The sequence below is a fragment of the Ahaetulla prasina genome, chromosome 12, assembly GCF_028640845.1.
Source record: "Ahaetulla prasina isolate Xishuangbanna chromosome 12, ASM2864084v1, whole genome shotgun sequence".
NCBI classification, from domain to species: domain Eukaryota; kingdom Metazoa; phylum Chordata; class Lepidosauria; order Squamata; family Colubridae; genus Ahaetulla; species Ahaetulla prasina.
Genome location: NC_080550.1, coordinates 24,404,922 through 24,428,504, shown reverse-complemented (window position 1 = coordinate 24,428,504; position 23,583 = coordinate 24,404,922). Strand labels below are relative to the sequence as shown.

Below are 23,583 nucleotides of genomic sequence, written 5' to 3'. Positions count from 1 at the left end.
GCCATTGCTTGCTTCCCAGGGTTGAGAGGCAGGGACTGGCCTCCAAGGTCACCCATCTGGCTTTGGGCATAAGATGGGACTAGAACTCACAGTCTCCTGGTTTTTAGCCTGGTGCCTTTATAACACCGTAAATCTATGTACTTGTTCTTTGTTTACTTAGTAAATGGAAGACTTAATCCTATTTGTAACTTATGAATGAGGTTACAGACTGTATGTACATAGACTAGGCATGGACAAATTCGCTGGCTGGAGAACTCTGGGAGTTGAAGTCCGTACCCTAAAACATGCTAGCTGGGGAATTCTGGGAGTTGAAGTGCATACCTTAAAACATGCTAGCTGGGGAACTCTGGGAGTTGAAGTGCATACCCTAAAACATGCTAGCTGGGGAATTCTGGGAGTTGAAGTGCATACCTTAAAACATGCTAGCTGGGGAATTCTGGGAGTTGAAGTGCATACCTTAAAACATGCTAGCTGGGGAATTCTGGGAGTTGAAGTGCATACCTTAAAACATGCTAGCTGGGGAATTCTGGGAGTTGAAGTGCATACCTTAAAACATGCTGGCTGGGGAATTCTGGGAGTTGAAGTGCATACCTTAAAACATGCTGGCTGGGGAATTCTGGGAGTTGAAGTGCATACCTTAAAACATGCTAGCTGGGGAATTCTGGGAGTTGAAGTGCATACCTTAAAACATGCTAGCTGGGGAATTCTGGGAACTGAAGCACACACCTTAAAACATACCGGCTGGGGAATTCTGAGGGTGGAAGTCAACTCATCTTAAAGTTGCCAAGGGTGAAAGAAACTTCTTCCGCTTATAACGATTGTTGGACAAGGATGGATAAACTGCTCCCACAGACCCCCATAATGTTCCCAAGTCCCCTTTGGCTAACCTAAAGCATCCCATGAAGGAGATGGACCAAAGAAAAAACCATCAAGAGGACTTCATTTAAATCCAATCCAGGTATATCTCCCTCACCCACTCAGAGCTACGAGTAACTAATCCCATGGGGTGGGGTTTGTGAAGCAGCTTGCCTCCACCCCAGCCCTTCGGCATTGGTCTCCTCTCCCTCAGCCCAGCATGCTTCCAAACAAAGGCCACAGCAGCTGACTGGGTGGTTGTCCAAGGGCCCTGAATCAGCAGCTCTGACTCATCAATTCCACCCCTGTTCAGATCCTGGTCACCAGGGTGCCCGGGTCCCATGACCAGCTCTGCCCTTTGAAACAGCTCCATACTCTGCAAGAGCAGAGAGCCCCCCAAGAGTCCCTTGCCCACGTAGGCGTCACATGAAGCGGCTACTCACCGTTTTCTCTTTATCCCAGGGCTGCTGGGACTGGACTGGAGCTGGCCAAACAGAAATTGAATCAGCTGTTGGGGAAAATATCAGTCAGCAGACAATAAGGCAGCCTCTCTCTCTCTCTCTGAACACCTGGTGTTCCCCTTCTGCTTGCCGGAACAACCTTCTGAATAGGCATCTAAGCCGGCACCTGTTTTGCCCAAAATTGTATTTCCAGTATTTCATAGACTTCTATAGAATTATAGGGATAGAAAGGACCTTGGAGGTCTTCTAGTTCAACCCACTGCCCAAGACATGAGACTTTATGTCATTCTGGTCAAGTGGTTGTCCAGTCCAGAGGTCTTCAACCTTGGCAACTTTAAGACTTGTGGACTTCAACTCCCAGAGTACTTGGAGTTGAAGTCCACAAGTCTTAATGTTGCCAAGGTTGGAGACCCCTGGTCCAGTCTATTCTTGCAAACCTCCAGAGACAGTGTCTATGGAGATTCTCAATCCTCCAGGTCATGGTTGTCCCACAGGTGCTCTTTTTTCTCAAAGGCAAATGGATTTTCTTACTTTTTTTCCTTTGAAAACGTTTCGCTTCACATCCAAGAAGCTTCTTTAGTTCTAAGTGGAAGAACTAAAGAAGCTTCTTAGATGAGAAGCAAAACGTTTTCAAAGGAAAAAAACCAAGAAAGTACAATTGTCTTTGGGGGGGTGGGAAGCAGCTTTGGGGCCTTCAGTAATGGTGCACCCGTAACTCCGGGATACAGGTAAAATTGCAAACATCTGGACATACCACCCAGCATGAATTTAAAAAGCTGGTTTATCCCATAGACCAGTGCTTCTCAAATAGTGGGGCGTGCCCCCCAGGGGGGGTGCGAGGCTCCGTAAAGGGGGGCGCATTTGACCTCGGCAAACACTATTTACATACTATTATGATACTATTTACAGTCGCGCGGGGGGCGCGAAAAATGTTTTCTTCTTCCTAGGGGGGCATGACAGAAAATAATTGAGAAGCACTGCCATAGACAAACTTGTGTGGATGGGTGAGAGAGGCTGAGATACTTTGGTTTAAGCTAAATTCTACAGGTGAACATTAAGACTTCCAAGGAGTTGACATTTACACCAAGGCAGACAAACAATTTATTTATATTACTAGTAGAGTTGCCCGTTTTAAAATCAGAACCGCAGGCAACTCACAACCGCAATATAGAAACAAAATTGTGCAAAAAAAGAAGCAGAAAACAAACACAGACGCAGAAAAAAATCTCACTCTGTCATCAAACTCAATTGATGCAACACCAAACCTCTGTACCAACTCCATCTTTACCCTATCTCAGTGCTTGGAGGGAAAACCCCGCTCTTTAAAACTTTTGAAAGGTTAAAAGCAGAATTTCTCAACTTTGGCAGCTTCAAGATGTATGGCCTTCAACTCCTAAAATTCCCCAGCCAACTAAGAATTCTGGGAATTGAAATCCACACATTTTCAAGTTGCCAAGGTTGTGAAACACTAATTAAAAAATAGGGGCCTGCCAGTTCTCAAGGGGAAGGGTATTTCAAAAAACAGAAGTCTTTATCCTAGGCTTACTAGATGCACAAAGCAAGTTACTGTGGTTTGCAAACCCCAACCCAGAATTTAGCCTGAAACAAAATTCCAGTCACAGTAGAAGAAGAGCAGGCAGAGCTGGGGGAGAGGAGGAGTTAAGCAACTTATCAGTTTAGAGTCATTCTGTTGTCCAAGTCCAAGTCCTCTTGAATTTCATTGATCCTTGTCTGGCGCCTATTTAGTATTGAGCTTTAGTTGACTAGATTCTCGTGTATTCAGATTCAGATTAACACAGCTGGAAGGGATCTTGTAGGTCATCTAGTCCAACCCCCCACCCAAGCAGGAGACCCTGCACCATTTCTGACAGATGGCAGGCCAGTTTCTTCTTGAAAGCCTCCATTGATGAAGCTCCCACAACTTCCAAAGCAACTTCTGTTCCATTGGTTGATTGTTCTCACTGTCAGAAAATTTCTCCTTATTTCCAGGTTGAATCTCTCCTTGATCAGTTTCCATCCATTGCTTCTTGTCTGGCCTTCAGGGGCTTTGGAAAATAGCATGACCCCCTCCTCTCCATGGCAGCCCCTTAAATATTGGAAGACTGCTATCCTGTCTCTCCTGGTTCTGCTCTTAACTAGACTAGCTATGCCCAGTTCCTGCAACTGTTCATCGTATGTTTTAGCCTCCAGTCCAGTGTGGGTTGCTACTGGTTCACCACGGATCGGGCAAACTGGTAGTGGCGGCGGTGGCGTGAGGCTCCACCCACCTGCCCAGTTATCTCTGCACATGCGCAGAAGCTTCTGCACATGTGCAGAAGCATCGTGCAAGCACGCAAGCGCGCGCACATCCATGAGTGAAACGGTAGAAATGGGATTTGAAACCCACTACTACTCCAGTCCCCTAATCTCTTGGTTGGTAATTCTCTGCACTTTTTCTAGAGTCTCAACAACTTTTTAATAGTGTGGTGTATAGGCTTAAGCAATAAATATTTGAACTGCAACTTAATGTACGGTCCTGATACTTCATAACTGATCTTAATCTAGATTAAGGACTATAAGGGGCATGCATAAGTGCACAAAAGTGCCTACCGTTCCTGTCCTATTGTTTCCTTTCAATATATGTTCCTGTATATAATGTTATGACAGAATAAAATAAAAAATATATATAATCTATCTGTGCACAAGAATCTAGCCAACTAACAGTCAGTTCTAAATTGGCATCAGGTAAATGTCAATGGAATTCAAGAAGGGTTGGACTCCAATCATTTGTGGGAATGTAATGATTCTAAGTTGATGACATGCTTAACTTCACTCCCCCACCTCTGCTCGCTCTTCTCCTACATCAAATCAAAGAAAGCCCAGTTAAGCAAATCCAAACATAAACCCACTACATGTTGAGAATATGTCTCAATGGTGTTCCGTCGGTCTCAATCCCCTCATTACCTTATTGATCACTTTCTGATGCTGCAAATGGTTTTGCCGGAGACACAGAACTTCCTTCCACAAAACCTCGTTCTGCCTGAAAAGAAAAGAGTCATTGTGCTAGTACACAACTGACCATGGGCTCCTCAAGACCATCTAGAGGTTTGTATATTTCTATGCAACCATACTCAACCTGGGGGCTTAGACTAGTTCAGTTCAACTGCTATCATTCCTGGCTGTCAGAACATGGATTGGATAAGACTTCCTTAGTAGTGCAGGTTGAAATACATGATAATGTGGGGCAGCCATGTACAATTCAGTGGATAGGTAGGTATGGATCATTTATTGTAAGGTCTTGCTTGGTTAATTTTAACTATAAATGGCTATACAATTACAGGTAGTCCTCAACTTACAACAGTTCATTTAGTGTCCATTCAAAGTTATAACAGCACTGAAAAAGTGACTTACGACCGTTTTTCACTCTTACGATCTTTGCAGCAAAATTCAGATACTTGGCAACCGGTTCATACTTATGACCGCTGCTGTGTCCCAGAGTCAGATGATCCCCTTTTGTGACCTTCTGACAAGCCAAGTCAATGGGGGAAGCCAGATTCACTTAACCATGTTACTGATTTATCAACTGTAATGATTCACTTAACAACGGTGGCAAGAAAGGTCGTAAAATGGAGCAAATCTCACTTAACAAGTGTTTCACTTGGCAACAGAAATTTTAGGCTCAATTGTGGTTCTAAGTCAAGGACTACCTGTACAGCCAATTTGGAGAGGCTGTGGTCTACTGCAGGAGTCTCCAACCTTTAAAACTTGTGGACTTCAACTTCCAGAATTCCTCAGACATGAATTTTCAATGCTGGCTGGTGAATTCTGGGAGCTGAAGTCCACAAATCTTAAAGTTGCCAAGTCTGAAGACTCCTGACATGCGCATTGCAGGCCAAAAGGAGGCATGGGGTAAGTAGAACAGCACACAGAGGGTGTGTGTGATCAGCTGTGGCGTGCAATCTTTTTTTTTACTTTTAAAAGCATTGTTTTATAACTTATTCGACCAAATAGGTTGTAAAAAAATGCTTTTAAAGTAAAACAAAAAGGCTCTGACGATCGCGCAACTCAGCTGTGATCATCAGAGCCTTTTTTTTTACCTTTTAAAAGCATTTTTTACAAGCTATTCCTACCATTCGGGTGGGAAAAGCGAGTGAGCTGGAAAGAAGCAGCAAGCGGGCAAGCGGGCGACCGGGCGATTGGGTGGGCATGGGCAGGAGGGTCAGGGATTTTTACTACCGATTCTCTGAACCACCTGCCACCATCACTATCAGATCGGCCGATCTGGTCCCAACCGTGAGCATTTCACCCCTGACCAAAACTCATAGTCTCCATTCTCAGTCCAGGAATAAACTTCCGTGTTTCCCTGAAAATAAGACTCTGATTTATATTTTTTTGAACCCCGAAATAAGTGCTTGGCCTTATTTTCAGGGAGGTCTTATTATTTTGGGGCGCGTGGAGCAAGACGGGCCTCCTCTTGCCACCTTACCTGATTTCCAGCTCTGTCTCCCTAATCCCTAACCAAAGGAAATGGCGGGGACCGGCTGTGCATGCAGTTAAATATTTTTGGGGAGGGCTTATTTTCGGGAGGGCTTATTATCAGGGGATGTCTTATTTTAGGGGAAACAAGGTTCTATTTAGGCCACTTCTGATAGCCTTTGGAGATGCTGCCCATGGTGGAGGCTGGGTGCATTTCCCCAAGCTGATGTTTACATGCCATGAAGTCCTGAGGTAAACACCATGTTTGAAGGCCAGGAGATGGGCTTACTGTTTCACATCCTGAACTTGACACTCCATCATCTCCTGCTGGTTCCTGAGGACCTGGATCTCATATAAGAGTCTGCTGAGGTCTTCTTGGCGCATCTTGGTTTCTTCACTTTTCACCACAGACACCTGAAGGAACAAAGAGGAGGAAGAGAAAAGCAACAAACAACAGCTTCCAAAACAGAGGGATGGATCATCATATCCATAGCTAAGTTTGGTGTCCTCCAAACTCTAGAACAGGGGTCTCCAAACTTGGCAACTTTAAGACTTGTGGACTTCAACTCCCAGAATTCCCCAGCCAGCCATTGGGAATTCTGGGAGTTGAAATCCACAAGTCTTAAAGTAACCAAATTTGGAGACCCCCCCACTTCCCTCAATCTAGATCAGCGGTTCTCAACCTGTGGGTTGGGACCCCATTGGGGGTCGAATGACGATTTTCCAGGGGTCGCCTAAGACCATCTATGGGACCAAAGATATTTGGTCTAAGACCAAATATGGGAAGTATACTTGCGAGTTGAAGAATCACGCTCCAATGGTTGACTTCACAAGCCAGCTGCAGGCTCTTCAAATCGCTAGCTGAATTCGGCTTCACGCGTGATCAATTAAAAAAAAAGAGAAATCTTTGCTCTGATGTCTCCCTCTCAAACCAGCTGCAATCACTCCCAATCGCTAGCCTAATCTGGCTTCAGGCGCGATAAACTTAATAGGGGAGGAGTCTCCGCTTTAATGCCTCTGTCCTCAAGGCAATCGCAAGCAGTTCAGATCGCTAGCCAATACGGCTTCAGGTGCGATAATTCAAAACAAAAATAATTTTATGGTTGGGGGTCGCCACATCGTGGGGAATTGTATTAAAGGGGTCACAGCACTATAAAGGTTGAGAACCACTGATCTAGATGATAGGAAAATGCTATTCAATGCCCCTGAAAGGTGCCAGCTCACAATCCCAACACTGTTTTACTGGAATATGCCCAGAGATGGTATTCAGCCAGTTCTGACCAGTTCTGGTGAACTGGTAGCAGAAATTTTGAGTAGTTCAGAGAACTGGCAAATACCACTTCTGGCTGGCCCCACCCCCATCTATTGGTTGCTGATCAAGTCCCAACTGATTGAGTCCCAGCTCTTTTGTTGCCCAGCACAGGAGAACGGATCTGGAAAGCAGGTTAGTGGGATGGGGAGGGAATGAAGATTTTACAGTGTCCTTCCCCTGTCACACCCACCAAGCCACGCCCACAGAACTGCTAGTAAAAAAAATTGAATCCCACCACTGATATACGCCCCATTGTCATGTCGAACCGAACAGAGTCAGCCATGGCTGCTGGAATGCACAGTAGGAGACAGGAAAAGCTTAAGAGTTAAAGACCTACAGTAGTAGCCAAAATTGTGGAAACCTTTTGGGGAAAGTGTATTTTTGAGGTTTGATGGCTAATAACACCACTTTTTTGGGGGGTGGGTGGGTGTTTCAAGATAATCCTATTCCACTGCTGTGTTATTAGCTACCGTATTTTTCGGACTATAAGACGCACCGGTTTATAAGACGCACCAAGATTTCGAAGAGGTAAAAACAAAAGTTTTTGCTCTCCCCAGCTCCCAAGCCCTCTGCGCACCCTGTTTTTGTGAAAAACAGGGCCATTTTTCGCAAAAATGGGACGAGCGGAGCGGGGCTTTGGGAGGCCAAAAATGGCTGTATTCGGTGTATAAGACGCACCAACATTTCCACCCTCTTTTAGGGGGGAAAAGTGCATCTTATATGCTGAAAAATATGGTTTTCGAAAATACACTTTTCCCAAAAGGTTGCCACAATTTTGGCCACTACTGTAAATGGGTTTGGTCTCTATGAAGGATGTGGACTATGTAAATGTTAAGGACGCTACCTTAAAATCCTTCCGGCCCTCCCATAAAACAAACAACAGAACTAAAATGTTTGGCCCTGCCCACTCTGGGCATACAAAGGGAAGTGCTGGTGTGCTGCCAATGCAACTTTACTTCCCCGCAATAAATGGAAGCGGAGACCAGGGGTGAAATCTAAATTTTTTCCCTACCGGTTCTGTGGGTGTGGCTTAATTGGTGGGCGTGGCTTGGTGGTCAGATGTATGTAAAGTGGCCAATAACAATAAATAATAAAAATAATTAACAAAGTATAAAAAACAAAAAGAGGTACCAAAAACCAACTTTCACACTTTACATACACACAACACAACACAACTGACTCACACACAATGTAAAAGCAGTTGCACTTCGCACTTCACATAGCCACAAAAAGCTCAAAAACCAACTTTCACACTTTACACATACAACACAACACAACTGACTCACACACAATGTAAAAGCAGCTGCACTTCACACTTCACACAGCCACAAAAAGCTCAAAAACCAACTTTCACACTTTACACACACACAACACAACACAACTGACTCACACACAATGTAAAAGCAGCTGCACTTCACACTTCACATAGCCACAAAAAGCTCAAAAACCAACTTTCACACTTTACACACACACAACACAACACAACTGACTCACACATAATGTAAAAGCAGCTGCACTTCACATTTCACATAGCCACAAAAAGTTCAAAAACCAACTTTCACACTTTACACACATACAACTCACACACACACACACACACACACACACACACACAGAGAGAGAAAATGCCACTGCAGATGGTGTGGCTCAGCAGAGGCGGGGGGGCGGGGCTAGGGATTTTTGCTACCGGTCCTCCGAACCAGCAGCCGCCATCGCTACCGGATCACGCGAACCGGTCTGATCCAGGAGCATTTCACCCCTGGCGGGGAGCAGCCACACTGGCCAACACTAGCTTTTTTTGTGTGAAAAAGAAAATCTCTTTCATGGCTGCTTCTTTTGTCCAAACACAATCATCTTCTTTTAATAACCCCATAATCTCTTGCGGGGTAGAGTCTGGGCAACTGAATGGAGCTAGCAGAGTATTTTAATGGCCAGATGCCCTTCCTGTTGCCAATGCAGAGTTTTGTTCAGCAGAAATATTCTCACTGTGCCCAGAGAGAGAAATATCTGCCTCTACCTCGGATCGAACTCACAGCCTCCTCACGGTGAGGCAAGAGCTCCACCTCTAGGCCACCGCACCACTCCTTTGTCCAAACACAATATAATACCCTCAAAATTCCAAACAAGGGAGACCATTCCAAGCTTGGGGAAATGGAGACTCTGACAAAGCAACCATATTGCAATTGGAAAAATGGAATTTCAGACAGATTCCTGGATGAATTTTGCCGAATGTCAACAAGGCATCTCTGTTCTGACCTAGGCTTCCCCAAAAAGCACGAAGCAGAATCCTGGTCCCAACAAAACCCCTTTTATTAAACAAACAGTGAATTCCTCTCATTCACCTTTAGCAAAGTCTTTCAAGGGAGAATTTACATCACAGACCTATCTGGCTTGGAGAGCTGCCTTGGCAAAGAGTCTCAGAGAGTCACAAATTGGAGTTCGCCAATCAGGTGAACTACTTTTCTCCTGCAAACTCCACTCCCTTTTCGCTCCTCTTTTATTCTCTCTGGGAGGGGCCATTTATAGTCCACCTCTGGCCTTACTCCCAAGCCGACCCTTATTCTTTAGCTGTTCCCTTCATCTGGCAACTCTGCGCATGCGCACACTGGGAACAGGCTCCAGCTGTCCGTCTGCCTCACTGATGTCTGAAGGCAACAGCTAATTGGCATACGGCCCTGGCCCCCTCTCTGCCTCCAATGCAGAGCCCTCATCTGAGCCTTCCTCAGACTCCAGGACTGGCCGATGTTCCTCCCCAACCTCCTCACTGTCTGAATCTGGGGCCACAACAATCTCCTACCTTCCTTTTGATCAGCTCCAAAAGATGTTCATGGCCTTGTAGGAAATAAAGATGTTGGAATTCCGTATCGTCACGTTCCGGTTTCACAAGTCCGCCTTGTTCAATGTTCACCACTTTCCTAAAACCATCTACATGCCACAGATTGTAGAAAGAGTGGAGCGGAGGTTACACAATGTTTCACTTAACAACAATGCAGCTTATAGTGACAAATGTTCTGGTTCATCTTGTGGTTGTAAGTTGAGGACTATATCTGTGCAAGAACTAAGCTACTTTCCTGTTGCAGCATATGATAAGAGAGGAAGAATTACTGTATAGGAAATTATTTACTGTCCTGTTGCAGAGTAAAATAACAGAGCAAGATTGAACATCCATCAGTCTGGAATGTCTACGGAGATTCTCGGTCATCCAAGTTCATGGATGTCCCAAAGGTGCTTTTTCAAAAGGCAACTGGACTTGGTTTTTTCTCTTGAAGATGTTTCGCTTCTCATCCAAGAAGCTTCTTCAGATCTGATTGAATGGCGAAGAATGGAAAGATTTACATACAGTCCTTGCAGTCATCTGGTCATTAATAATCTTTCTGAGAGTTGTTGAAGCCATTTGGAGGTTTATCTGTGCCTTCAGGGTCACTTTAATAGTGCAAATAGCTGTGGAACCGGAGTGGAATGAAATGGAGCGGAGTGGGGTGGAACGGAACGGAACAGAATAGAATATAGAGTGGAATGGAGCAGAATGGAACAGAACAGAACAGAAGAGCAACTAAGATAGAATAACAGAGTTGGAAGGGACCTTGGAGGTCTTCTAGTCTAACCCCCTATTCAGGCAGAAGACCCTATACCATTTCAGAGAAATGGTTATCCAACATCTTCTTAAAAATTTCCAGTGTTGGAGTATTCACAACTTCTGGTGGCAAGTTGTTCCATTAATTAATTGTCCTAACTGTCAGGAAATTTCTCCTTAGTTCTAAGTTGCTTCTCTCCTTGATTAATTTCCACCCATTGCTTCTTGTTCTACCCACAGGTGCTTTGGAGAATAGTTTGACTCCCTCTTCTTTGTGACAACCCCTGAGATATTGGAAAGCTGCTATCATGTCTCCCCTAGTCCTTCTTTTCATCAAACTAGACATATCCAATTCCAGCAACCGTTCTTCGTATGTTTTAGCCTCCAGTCCCCTCATCCTCTTGGTTGTAAACAGGAGAAAGGTGGGGTCATATTGGATTTTCCACCACCCAATCAGAACTGAAGAGGCTTCTTGGATGAGAAGCTAAACATCTTCAAGGAAAAACAAAGTCCAGTTGCCTTTGGAAAAAGCACCTTTGGGATGATTTGGCTGGGATGATATAAGGACTCCTGCTTTGGGCAGGGGGTTGGACTGGAAGACCTCCCAGGTCCCTTCCAGCCGTAGGATTCTGATTCTAAGATTTGAAGATGTCAATTTTCATTGTAGCATGAGTCCAAAAACCACAACAGGATAAATGCCCACAATCCACTATTTTCAAAGGACAGGAAAATCAGACATTTGTCAAAATCCAAGAGTTGTACAAGTAATCTGCAATGTACCAGCACAATTGAGCCCAAAACACATGTTGCTAAGTGAGACATTGGTTTTGCCCCAATTTATGACTTTTCTTGCCGCATTTGTTAAGTGAATCACTGTACTTGTTAAAGTAGTAACACAATTGTTAAGTGAATCTGACATTCCCATTGACTTTACTTGTCAGAAGGTCGCAAAAGGGAATCACGTGACCCCAGGACACTGCAACTGTCATAAGTATGAACCAATTGCCAAGCATCTGAATTGCCAAGCATCTGAATAGCTTGGCAATTGGTATGAACCAATTGCCAAGCTAGCTCAAGACACATCTATTCATTTGCGCAGGACTGGACTAGATTTTTTAAAAATTTTAAATGTCTAAATTTTAGATTTGGTTTTAAATTGGGTTTTTTTTTGTTTATATGTCTATTTTAAATATTTGGCCTATATAATTAAGTTTTTTAGATGAATGTTTTACTTTGTATATTTATGTGTTTTTTATATCGCTGAGTCCCTAGGGAGATAGGGCGGTATAAAAGTATGAATAAATAAATAAATAAATAAATAAATAAATTCTGATCATGTGACCAAGGGGATACTGCAACGGTTGTAAGTGTGAAAAACGGTCATAAGTCACTTTTTTCAGGGCTGTTGTAACTTTGAATGGTCACTAAATGACCTGTTGTAAGGCGACGACCATCTGTAATCCGTCTACTTAAAGAAAACAAGCATCCCTCAAATCCAGATTGACCTCAAGGGACTTGGTAGACTTAAACTCAATTCATATCATCATTATTATTTGTTAAATTTATTTGCCAGCTATTTCACCCGGGTGGGCTACTCTAGGCAGCTTACAACAATGAAAAGGAAGAAAAATGGAAAATAAACCAAAGTAAAACAATAGAACGATAAAATCAGCAATAAACAATGACAAAAAAACACAATGAGAATAATACATCCATCTGATAACCAAAAAGATGGATGGGTGGAGAGCAGAGACCAAGTTGGGGAAGATGAAATTATTTTCTTGTCTGTAACACTTATTTATTTTATTTATTTTTATTTTTATTTGCATTTATATCCCGCCCTTCTCCGAAGACTCAGGGCGGCTTACACTATGTTAGCAATAGTCTTCATTCTATTTGTATATTTATATACAAAGTCAACTTATTGCCCCCAATAATCTGGGTCCTCATTTTACCTACCTTATAAAGGATGGAAGGCTGAGTCAACCTTGGGCCTGGTGGGACTAGAACCTGCAGTAATTGCAAGCAGCTGTGTTAATAACAGACTGTCTTAGCAATCTGAGCCACAGAGGCCCTGTGCCACAAACATCGAATGGCACTGCTGCCATCCAAGGTATTTTTTTCCAACTTCTCAATCCAGTTTCTCAGAGGTGGGCTTCACATAATTTAACAACCAGTTCACCCCAGCATCAAAAATGTGAGCGCGCATGTGCACATACTTGCTTCCCTTATGCGCATGCCTTCCACGCATGCATGCAGCCTTCTGCACATGTGCTTTGTTAGCGCGCGCTTTTGAACTCATGTGCACGGCTTTAAAAACGCAACTAAATAGGACGGCAGAGAGCCGGGTCACAATTACCAGTTCACCTGAACCGGTACGAACCGGCTGGATCCCACCCCTGCAGTTTCTGCTTCTAGGATTCCCTGGTAGTCTCTTATTACAGCGCTAGCCAAATCTAATTCTATCAAATTTTCAAGAGCTGTCAACATGACCTCATGGCTGGTTTTTACATCAATGACCACTGCAGCATCCCCATGATCAAAATTCGGATCCTTGCAGTGACATTATCAAAATTCAAATGCTTGGCAACTGACTTGTACTTATGACGTTTGCAGTGTCCCGGCATCACATGATCCCTGTTTGCAACCTGCGGACAAGCATGTCCGTGTAACTAACTTAACAACTGCAGTGAATCGCTTAACAACTCTGGCAAGAAATGTCGTAAAATGGGGCAAAATTCACTTAACAACTGTCTGGCTTAGCAATGGAAATTTTGGGCTCAATTGTGGTCATAAGTCGAGGACTATCTGTATTGAAAAACAAATAGAATCTTCTGTGACTAAGCACATGCAATTATAGGAACTTTATTTATAATTTTATAAAGTTTTTATAAAATTTTATGTATAATTTTAGATGTTTATAACATAAATTACCATAATATAAATAACAATAATAATAGCCCTATAGATTATCCTCACAAAAGACACTGTATTTTCTATTCTGTATAGTTTTATTTTATTCTTATTTATTTATTAAATTTGTATGCGCTCAGTTTGACAATCCTTTCAAGTTAACACAAATACTGGATAAAATATTGGGGGATTCTGGGAGTTTAAGTCCATACCTCTTAAAGTTCCCAAGTTTGAAAAATATTTATTTGAATTATGCAAGACAGAGAATCCTAGACTTACAACCATTCATTTAATGTCTATACAAATTTATATTGGAATACATTGGGGGGAGAAAGGAATTACCACCAGTCCTCAGACTTATGACCATCGCAGCACCCGGTGATGGGATTGCCATTCAGGTGCAATTATTTCTTGCAATTCTGGCAAGCGAAGTCATTGAGGGAAACCAGGTTTGTTTAACAACCATGTGGTTTGTTGAACAACTGCAGTGATTTGCTTAACAACCGTGGGAAAAATGTCATAAAATCAGGCATTCCTGCCCTCTACTTTGGTCTTTTTTCTTGCATTATCAAACTGCAGATTTCAACTCAAGGCAAAGTCAGAACTCCAGCAAGCCAGCAGCTTGTCAGGTATACAGGTATTCCTCAACTTACAACCTCACATTCGTTTCGTGGCTAGGGATGAGGGGAGTAGCATTCAGAGGACCCCCAAATCCCCACTTGAGTTTCCAGTGTCACTTACACATATTCAGCTGGCGGACGAAACTGGCCATGTTGTTGTGCTTGAAATATTTGGGCAGGACTTCCTTGGCAAACTGACTCTGATCGAAAACATGGAAGCTAGTGCCATTCTGAAAGAAGAAATAAATAAAATAAATCAAGACAGCATTAGACACTCCTTCGAAACCCTCTGTCTCCATCGATGAGGAAAAAATGTCAAATTTTTTGGCAATAATATGGAAATGATTAACTGTTGATTTCTTCAGGATGTCAATTTTACTTCCCTACGACCATGGGAGAAAACCCCCCCAAGTCTAACCCTACTTAATTTTTACAGGACTTAGCCAAGATTGCTCAGATGCTAGCCTTGCCTTAAAAGATCTCTATAAGGCAGTGCTTCTCATCCTTGGCAACTTTAAGATGAGATCATGCATTATCTCACTATGTCACACCCAAAAATAATTTCCAATAGTCCGGTAAAAGTAAAGTCTTACAATTAGGCAAGAAAAACCAAAAGTACACATATAGACTGGGTAAAACCAGGCTTAATAGCAGGAACTATGAGAGGGATCTTGCAGTCTTAGTGGACAACCAGTTAAATATCAGCCAGCAGTGTGAGGTGGCACCCAAAAAAGCCAATGCAATGCAAAGGGATATGATCAAGATCAAGGGAGCGACTAATACCCCTACAAAGCCTTAGTAAAAGCACACCTAGAGTACTGCATCCAATTTTGTTCACCACACTATAAAAAAGATGTTGAGACTCTAGAAAGAGTGCAGGAAAGAGCAACCAGGATGATTAGGGGACTGGAGACTAAAACATACGATGAACAGTTACAGGAACTTGTTGTGACCCAGGCCCAAGTAGGTAGTAGTATTTATTTATTTATTTATTTATTTATTTTGTCATAACATTATATACAGGAACATATATTGAAAGGAAACAATAAGACAGGAACGGTAGGCACTTTTGTGCACTTATGCACGCCCCTTATAGTCCTCTTAGGAATGGGGTGAGGTCAATGGTAGACAGTTTTTGGTTAAAGCATTTAGGAGTTGGAGAGGAGACCACAGAGTCAGGTAGTGTATTCCAAGCATTAATAACTCTGTTACTGAAGTCATATTTTCTGCAATCAAGATTGAAGCGGTTGACATTAAGTTTGAATCTATTGTTTGCTCTTGTATTATTGCTATTAAAGCTGAAGAAGTCTTTAACAGGAAGGACATTGTAATAGATGATTCTGGGAGTTTAAGTCCATACCTCTTAAAGTTCCCAAGTTTGAAAAATATTTATTTGAATTATGCAAGACAGAGAATCCTAGACTTACAACCATTCATTTAATGTCTATACAAATTTATATTGGAATACATTGGGGGGAGAAAGGAATTACCACCAGTCCTCAGACTTATGGCCATCGCAGCACTCGGTGATGGGGATTCCCCTTCAGGTGCAATTATTTCTTGCAATTCTGGCAAGCGAAGTCATTGAGGGAAACCAGGTTTGTTTAACAACCATGTGGTTTGTTGAACAACTGCAGTGATTTGCTTAACAACCGTGGGAAAAATGTCATAAAATCAGGCATTCCTGCCCTCTACTTTGGTCTTTTTTCTTGCATTATCAAACTGCAGATTTCAACTCAAGGCAAAGTCAGAACTCCAGCAAGCCAGCAGCTTGTCAGGTATACAGGTATTCCTCAACTTACAACCTAACATTCGTTTCGTGGCTAGGGATGAGGGGAGTAGCATTCAGAGGACCCCCAAATCCCCACTTGAGTTTCCAGTGTCACTTACACATATTCAGCTGGCGGACGAAACTGGCCATGTTGTTGTGCTTGAAATATTTGGGCAGGACTTCCTTGGCAAACTGACTCTGATCGAAAACATGGAAGCTAGTGCCATTCTGAAAGGAGAAATAAATAAAAGAAAGCATTAGACACTCCTTCGAAACCCTCTGTCTCCATCGATGAGGAAAAAATGTCAAATTTTTTGGCAATAATATGGAAATGATTAACTGTTGATTTCTTCAGGGTGTCAATTTTACTTCCCTACGACCATGGGAGAAAAAACCCCCAAGTCTAACCCTACTTAATTTTTACAGGACTTAGCCAAGATTGCTCAGATGCTAGTCTTGCCTTAAAAGATCTCTATAAGGCAGTGCTTCTCATCCTTGGCAACTTTAAGATGAGATCATGCATTATCTCACTATGTCACACCCAAAAATAATTTCCAATAGTCCGGTAAAAGTAAAGTCTTACAATTAGGCAAGAAAAACCAAAAGTACACATATAGACTGGGTAAAACCAGGCTTAATAGCAGGAACTATGAGAGGGATCTTGCAGTCTAAGTGGACAACCAGTTAAATATCAGCCAGCAGTGTGAGGTGGCACCCAAAAAAGCCAATGCAATGCAAAGGGATATGATCAAGATCAAGGGAGCTACTAATACCCCTACAAAGCCTTAGTAAAAGCACACCTAGAGTACTGCATCCAATTTTGTTCACCACACTATAAAAAAGATGTTGAGACTCTAGAAAGAGTGCAGAAAAGAGCAACCAGGATGATTAGGGGACTGGAGACTAAAACATACGATGAACAGTTACAGGAACTTGTTGTGACCCAGGCCCAAGTAGGTAGTAGTATTTATTTATTTATTTATTTATTTATTTTGTCATAACATTATATACAGGAACATATATTGAAAGGAAACAATAAGACAGGAACGGTAGGCACTTTTGTGCACTTATGCACGCCCCTTATAGTCCTCTTAGGAATGGGGTGAGGTCAATGGTAGACAGTTTTTGTTTAAAGCATTTAGGAGTTGGAGAGGAGACCACAGAGTCAGGTAGTGTATTCCAAGCATTAATAACTCTGTTACTGAAGTCATATTTTCTGCAATCAAGATTGAAGCGGTTGACATTAAGTTTGAATCTATTGTTTGCTCTTGTATTATTGCTATTAAAGCTGAAGAAGTCTTTAACAGGAAGGACATTGTAATAGATGATTCTGTGTGTTAAACACAGGTCTTGTCGGAGTCGAGACTTTATTAGAACAGCTGAGAATTAACTCATTCTCAGCATTGTCCAAACTAAATCAAAGCAAATATTTCATAACTCTAACATAATTCTTCAGTCTTATGACCAACCTGGATCTAATTAGGCAAACTGCCCAAGGCTTTTCTTGGCAAAAGTTCAAAAGCAGAAGATGCTGACAAGAAATAAATGCAGCAAGACAAGGAGCAAGGCTATCCATGTTGTTTTCCAACAAAGAGCCCAAATGCCATTGCTGGTCTTTTAAGCCTTATAAGAGGGGCCAATCATCTCTTGGCCCTACTCCCGAGTCATCCTCTTTGCTTTAGCTGCTCTTGCCTTTTGGCAGCTTTTCTTATGCGTGCATCCTGTTCCTCTGCCTCACTACTGTCAGCCTCTGGAAGCTCCGGAGTCCGCACATCACTCCCATCTGACCCTGGCCCCATCTCTGCCTCCGACACAGAGCCCACATCCGGGTCTTCCCCAGCCTCCAGGACTGGCCCATGTTCTTCCTCAGCCTCATCGCTGTCCGACTCCATCGCCAGTTCTGCAGGCTACTGGTGGACCACAACAAAACTGGGCATGGCTAATCTAGTGAAGAGAAGGACCAGGGGAGACAGGATAGCAATCTTCCAATATTTGAGGGACTGCCACAGAGAGGAAGGGGGTCAACCTGTTTTCCAAAGCACCTGAAGGCCAGACAAGGAACAATGGATAGAAACTGAACAAGGAGAGATTCAACCTGGAAATAAAGAGAAATTTTCTGGCAGTGAGAACAATCAACCCATGGAACAGAAGTTGCCTTCAGAAGTTGTGGGAGCTTCATCACTGGAGGCTTTCAAGAAGAGACTGGATAGCCATCTGGTATAAGGTCTTCTGCTTGGATGGGGGATTGGACTAGATGACCTACAAGGTCCCTTCCAACTCTGTTAATCTGTAAGCCACTTTTCTCCAGATCTCCAAACTGTAACTTTTTGGAATATACTGTTCAAACCTCATAAAATAGGGTAGGTTTAACTGGTTTTTTTTCCCTTTCATATCAAATAATGTAGCTTAAAAGATTTATGGAGATGATGTAGAAACTATGATCATTAAGATCATCTTTATATGCCCAGGAAATTTTTTTCTGATTCAAAGTTTTCTGGAAAAGCCATGTTTTCACCAGAGCTGGCATACAGGATGACAGTTCAGCAACTCTGAAGGCTGATAAATTCAAGCCGGATGACAAAGAGTTTCCCAGGCATGGCGGTTATCAGATTGCCCTGCTCAATCAACCCAAGGGCTGAGTCAGTCCATCATTGTGTGTCACAAGAGTAGCCAGCACATTTGTGAAGCTCACAAGCACATCCAGGAGGCCACGCCAACTGTGGCTCCCGGCTATTGATCTTCTTTTATTTCTTTAGTTTGTCAAACATGTAAATGGTAACGGGTATTAAGTATAAACATAAACATAATAAATGGGGACGAATAAATGGGAACAGTAGGACAGGGACGGTAGGCATGCTGGTGTGCTTCTGCACGCCCCTCACAGCTCTTAGGAATGGTGGGAGGTCAACAGTAGACAATCTAAGGTTAAAGTTTTGGGGGTTTGAGGATGTAACAACAGAAACAGGTAGTACATTCCAGGCATTGACCACTGTTGCTGAAGTCGTATTTTCTGCAATCGAGTTTGGAGAGGTTTTTTTTTTTTAATTTGCATTCATATCCCGCCCTTCTCCGAAGACTCAGGGCGGCTTACACTATGTTAGCAATAGTCTTCATTCTATTTGTATATTTATATACAAAGTCAACTTATTGCCCCCAACAATCTGGGTCCTCATTTTACCTACCTTATAAAGGATGGAAGGCTGAGTCAACCTTGGGCCTGGTGGGACTAGAACCTGCAGTAATTGCAGGCAGCTGCTGTTATAATAACAGACTGCATTAGCAGTCTGAGCCACAGAGGCCCCTAGGTTTACTTTGAGTTTTGTATCTATTGTGTGCTCATGTATTATTGTGATTGAAGCTGAAGTAGTCATTGACAGGTAGGATGTTGTAGCGGATAATTTTGGGTACTACACGTAGGTCAGACCAAAGGTGGCATAGTTCTAGGTTGTCCAAGCCCAACATTTCAAGCCTGTTGGCATAAGGGATTCTGTTGTGAGTAGAGGAGTGGAGGACTCTTCTCGTGAAATACCTCTGGATTCTCTCAATTGTATTACTATCCGATATACAATGCGGATTCCAGACAGACGAGCTGTATTCAAGTCTAGCAAAGATTTTGTATGCCCTAGTTTGCAGTACAATGTTACCGGAGAAGAAGCTTAGCAAGAATAGTGTAAAATTTTTTAAATTTAAATTTAAAATTAGTGAAAAAGGTGAGTAAAAGGTTCAATCTTTTTTTATTGGAGATGACAGACATCATAGTTGCAGCCCTTGATAACCCTGGCCCTTCTACAACTCATCTTAAAACATTAGGATGATAGCAATAGCGATAGCACTTAGACTTATATACCGCTTTACAGTGCATTACAGCCCTCTCTATGTGGTTTTACCGAGTCAGCATATTGCCCCCAACAATCTGGGTCCTCATTTTACCAACCTCAGAAGGATGAAAGACCGAGTCAACCTTGAGCCTTTGGTCAGGATTGAACTGCTGACAGTGGACAGAATTAGCCTGCAGTACTGCACTCTAACCACTCTTGCCATCTGGGCTCCTGATGGAGAAGAGAAGTCGATTGCACAAGGTTGAAGGAAAGAGAAACTGGGATCATGAAGATGGATGAACAGGACCAAGGATGAACAGCCAGAGATGATTACTGGAAGGAGGACAAGGTAGTGGAACATCTGTCTACGTAGTTTCCCCATTAACTCAACTTGCGGACATTGAATTTAAGTAGGAAAAGAAGTAATTTCAAAGCTCTCTAGCAGGACAGGGAGAAAAATGTGTTTATGTTCCTGTTTCAGCGGAAGTGTTATCAAGACTGCCCCTCACTGAATAACAGAATAACAGAGTTGGAAGGGGGCTTGGCCCACTGTCAAGCAGGAAACCCTATACCATTTCAGAAAAAAATGATTGTCCAATCTCTTCTTAAAAACCTCCAATGTTTGTTCATTCCCCACAACTCTTTGTTCCAATCTCCAGGCCCCTTATTTGAGGGGGAGAGCTTTTGGGGAGTGCCAGGTGCAGTTCCCCAATTCAATTTTTGAACTGCATGAACCTCTGCATGAACCTCTGCCCTCACACACCTGTGTGATAAGTGATTGTAAAGAAGCATCTTCCCTCCCAGGTGAGAGGTTTAAAGGTAAAGGTTCCCCTCACACATATGTGCTAGTCGTTCCCGACTCTAGGGGGTGGTGCTCATGTCCGTTTCAAAGCCGAAGAGCCAGAGTTGTCTCCATGGTCATGTGGCTGGCATGACTAAACACCAAAGGCACACAGAATACTGTTACCTTCCCACCAAAGGTGGTCCCTATCTTTCTGCTTGCATTTTTTACGTGCTTTCAAACTGCTAGGTTGGCAGAAGCTGGGATAAGTAATAGGAGCTCATCCCATTACGTGCCACTAGGGATTCGAACCGCTGAACTGGCGACCTTTTGATCGACAAGCTCAGCCACTGAGCCACCACGTCCCTTTTTACAAAAGGGAATTGACCTCAGAAATGCTGTAGGTAATAACTGGGCTCCAGGTGACCTTTTACCTCTTAGAGAGGTACTTCCATAGGTGCTTCAGTTAGAACTGAAAAATCTTCTTGGATGAAAAGCAAAATGTTTTCAAAGAAAAAAAATGAGAAAATCCAGTTGCCTTTTGGAAAGCCTCCTTCAGGCCAACCATGGCCTGGATGACTGAGAATCTCTATAGACACTTGGACAGATGGCCTTTCCTCCACTTGAGTGGATACCAGGAACTCTTGCCCAAATGAAAGAACCTGATCTCAGGTGAAAAGGCATCATCTTCATTTCTGCCAGAGCAAAATAGTAGGGTGAGATGCTGCCCAACCAGAGGTGGGATTCAGCAGGTTTGGACCAGTTTGGGCGAACCGGCAGTTACGGCCAGTGGCTGTGCCCACCCACCCCACCCCTGCCCTGCCCTGCCCTATATTTCCTTCTTTCTGGCTCAGCTGATTCACGCGGCACAGCTGATTTCTGTGCCTCCACTGTTCTACTTACCAGGGCTGCCTTAGAAGGTAAGCAGCTGAGCTTTAAATTGCTATATTTTGAACACTGCGCCCATGCGTGTTAGGCAAAGCGCACACTCACCAAACCGGTTGTCAAACCGGTTGCATCCCACCACTGTACCCAACCAAGATGGATCTTGAATGAACCAACTTACTGCATCCTGGACTTTCCCAGACAGCTGAAGAATCAGCATTGACAAGCTCTTGAGAACAGCTTGCCTAATTTGTAATCCTCGATTTAGGGCCACAGCTGTAACTAGAATTTTCATTGGCAAGCAAAGTGAATATTAAATGAGCCATGCCTGATTTTATGATTTTTTTTGCCACAGTTTTAAGCGAATTATGCCTGACAAGCAAATTTTGCTTCTGCCAATGGAGATTGCTTGTTAGAAACTGGTTGGGAAGGTTGCAGATCAGGTGACCCTGGGATACTGCCAAATTTTGATCACCTAATTGCAGGAATGCCACAATGGTTGAAGGGCAAGGTTCAGTCGTAAATCACTTTTTTCCATGCAATTCTAACTTCAAACAATTGTTAAATGAATAGCAACAACACTTAGATTTATATACCACTTCACAGTGCTTCACGGCCCTCTCTAAGCAGTTTACAGAGTCAGCCTCCTGGCCCCCAACAATCTGGGTCCTCATTTTACCCACCTCGGAAGGGTGGAAGGCTGAGTCAACCTTGAACCTGAGATTCGATCTGCCGAATTGCAGGCAGTCGGCAGTCAGTAGAAGTATCTTGCAGTACTGCACTCTAACCATTGCGCCACCTCGGCTCTGTGGTTGTAGGTCAAAGGCTACAGGTACTGTTAGATTTGTGGACTTCGGGTTCCCAGAAACCTCAAACTTAATCAGGTTAGTTGGGGAATCCTGGGGATTAAAGCCTATGCATAAGGATTCTTTGGTTAAGTAAACAGACACCTGGTCTCTGAAACCCAGCAGGCCAGGTATGTAGATTTGGTAAGCCAGATTTTTCTTCATTGACCCAGCAGTTTTCCATTCCATTTTCTTCATCATCTCCATTTAACAACCCCATAATCCCTTGCGGGGTGGAGTCTGGGCAACTGAATGGAGCTAGCAAAATGTTTTAATGACCGGATGCCCTTCCTCTCGCCAATGCGGAATTTTATTCAGCAGATATATTCTCATTGTGGCCAGAGAGAGAAATATCTGCCTCTACCTAGGATCAAACTCATGGCCTCCTGATTGTGAGGTGAGATGATCATCTCTAGGCCACCGCACCACATTCCATTTTCTTCATGCTTTTCTATTTAATTTTCCCATTTTAATTTTGTGTTTGCACACTACTAATAGCTTAAAGAGTTTTCCTTTACTGGATAAGCAAAAATAAAATGTCTGCAAACACACAAAGAAGCAACTGGATTTTCTGGGTTTTTTTGTGAAGACGTTTCACTTCTTATCCCAGATGCTTCTTCTTCTTCAGAGCTGAAGAAGCTTCTTGGATAGAAGCAAAACATCTTCAGAGAAAAACAAACAAACCAGAAAGTTCATTTGCCTCTTGAAAAAGCACCTTTGGGACAACCATGACCTGGATGACTGAGAATCTCCACAGACAGCAGTATATTTGGATTTACATCACATACAAGGTGCGATATGATTTCTTAACATGGTTTGAAAGTTGTAGTTCTAGTTTATGGGCAGCGAAATCCATTATTCATCATAAATAAATATTTAAAAAATATTTTACACACGCAAATTATCCAGAGGTGTTTTCCATAGGTTTCTGGCTATACCCTTCCCATCTAGCATTTTGTAAGGCTGCTAAAATCCACTGTATTCGTAACCATGATTGAATGCCTCTGATTACACCTGGAGCTCTTCAATTAATTACATCTCTTTTTATTTTTATTTGGCTTTTTTTTTTTACTCTCCTGGACATCACCTAGAGCAGGGGTGTCCAAACTTGGTCCCTTTAAGACTTGTGGACTTCAACTCCCAGAGTCCCTCAGCCAGCAAAGCTGGCTGAGGAACTCTGGGAATTGAAGTCCACAAGTCTTAAAGGGACCAAGTTTGGACACCCCTGACCTAGAGTCTACAAACTGGGGCAAGTTATAGAAACTGTGAAACCAATACGGAATAATTGATTTG

The 23,583-nt window shown here is 42.9% G+C and overlaps 1 protein-coding gene across 1 annotated transcript in view; it reads right to left on the bottom strand.

Moving 5' to 3' along the window:
- The window catches only part of HSF4 (heat shock transcription factor 4), a 49,029-nt gene that overhangs the window by 23,536 nt on the left and 1,910 nt on the right, over positions 1–23,583 (bottom strand). Inside the window, exons 2-6 of the mRNA XM_058155465.1 lie at positions 16,081–16,189; positions 9,881–10,008; positions 6,061–6,185; positions 4,260–4,335; positions 1,299–1,363 (exon numbers count right to left, since the gene is read on the bottom strand). Of these exons, the coding sequence (XP_058011448.1) occupies positions 1,299–1,363; positions 4,260–4,335; positions 6,061–6,185; positions 9,881–10,008; positions 16,081–16,189 (503 nt within the window). The remainder of the gene's footprint in view (positions 1–1,298; positions 1,364–4,259; positions 4,336–6,060; positions 6,186–9,880; positions 10,009–16,080; positions 16,190–23,583) is intronic.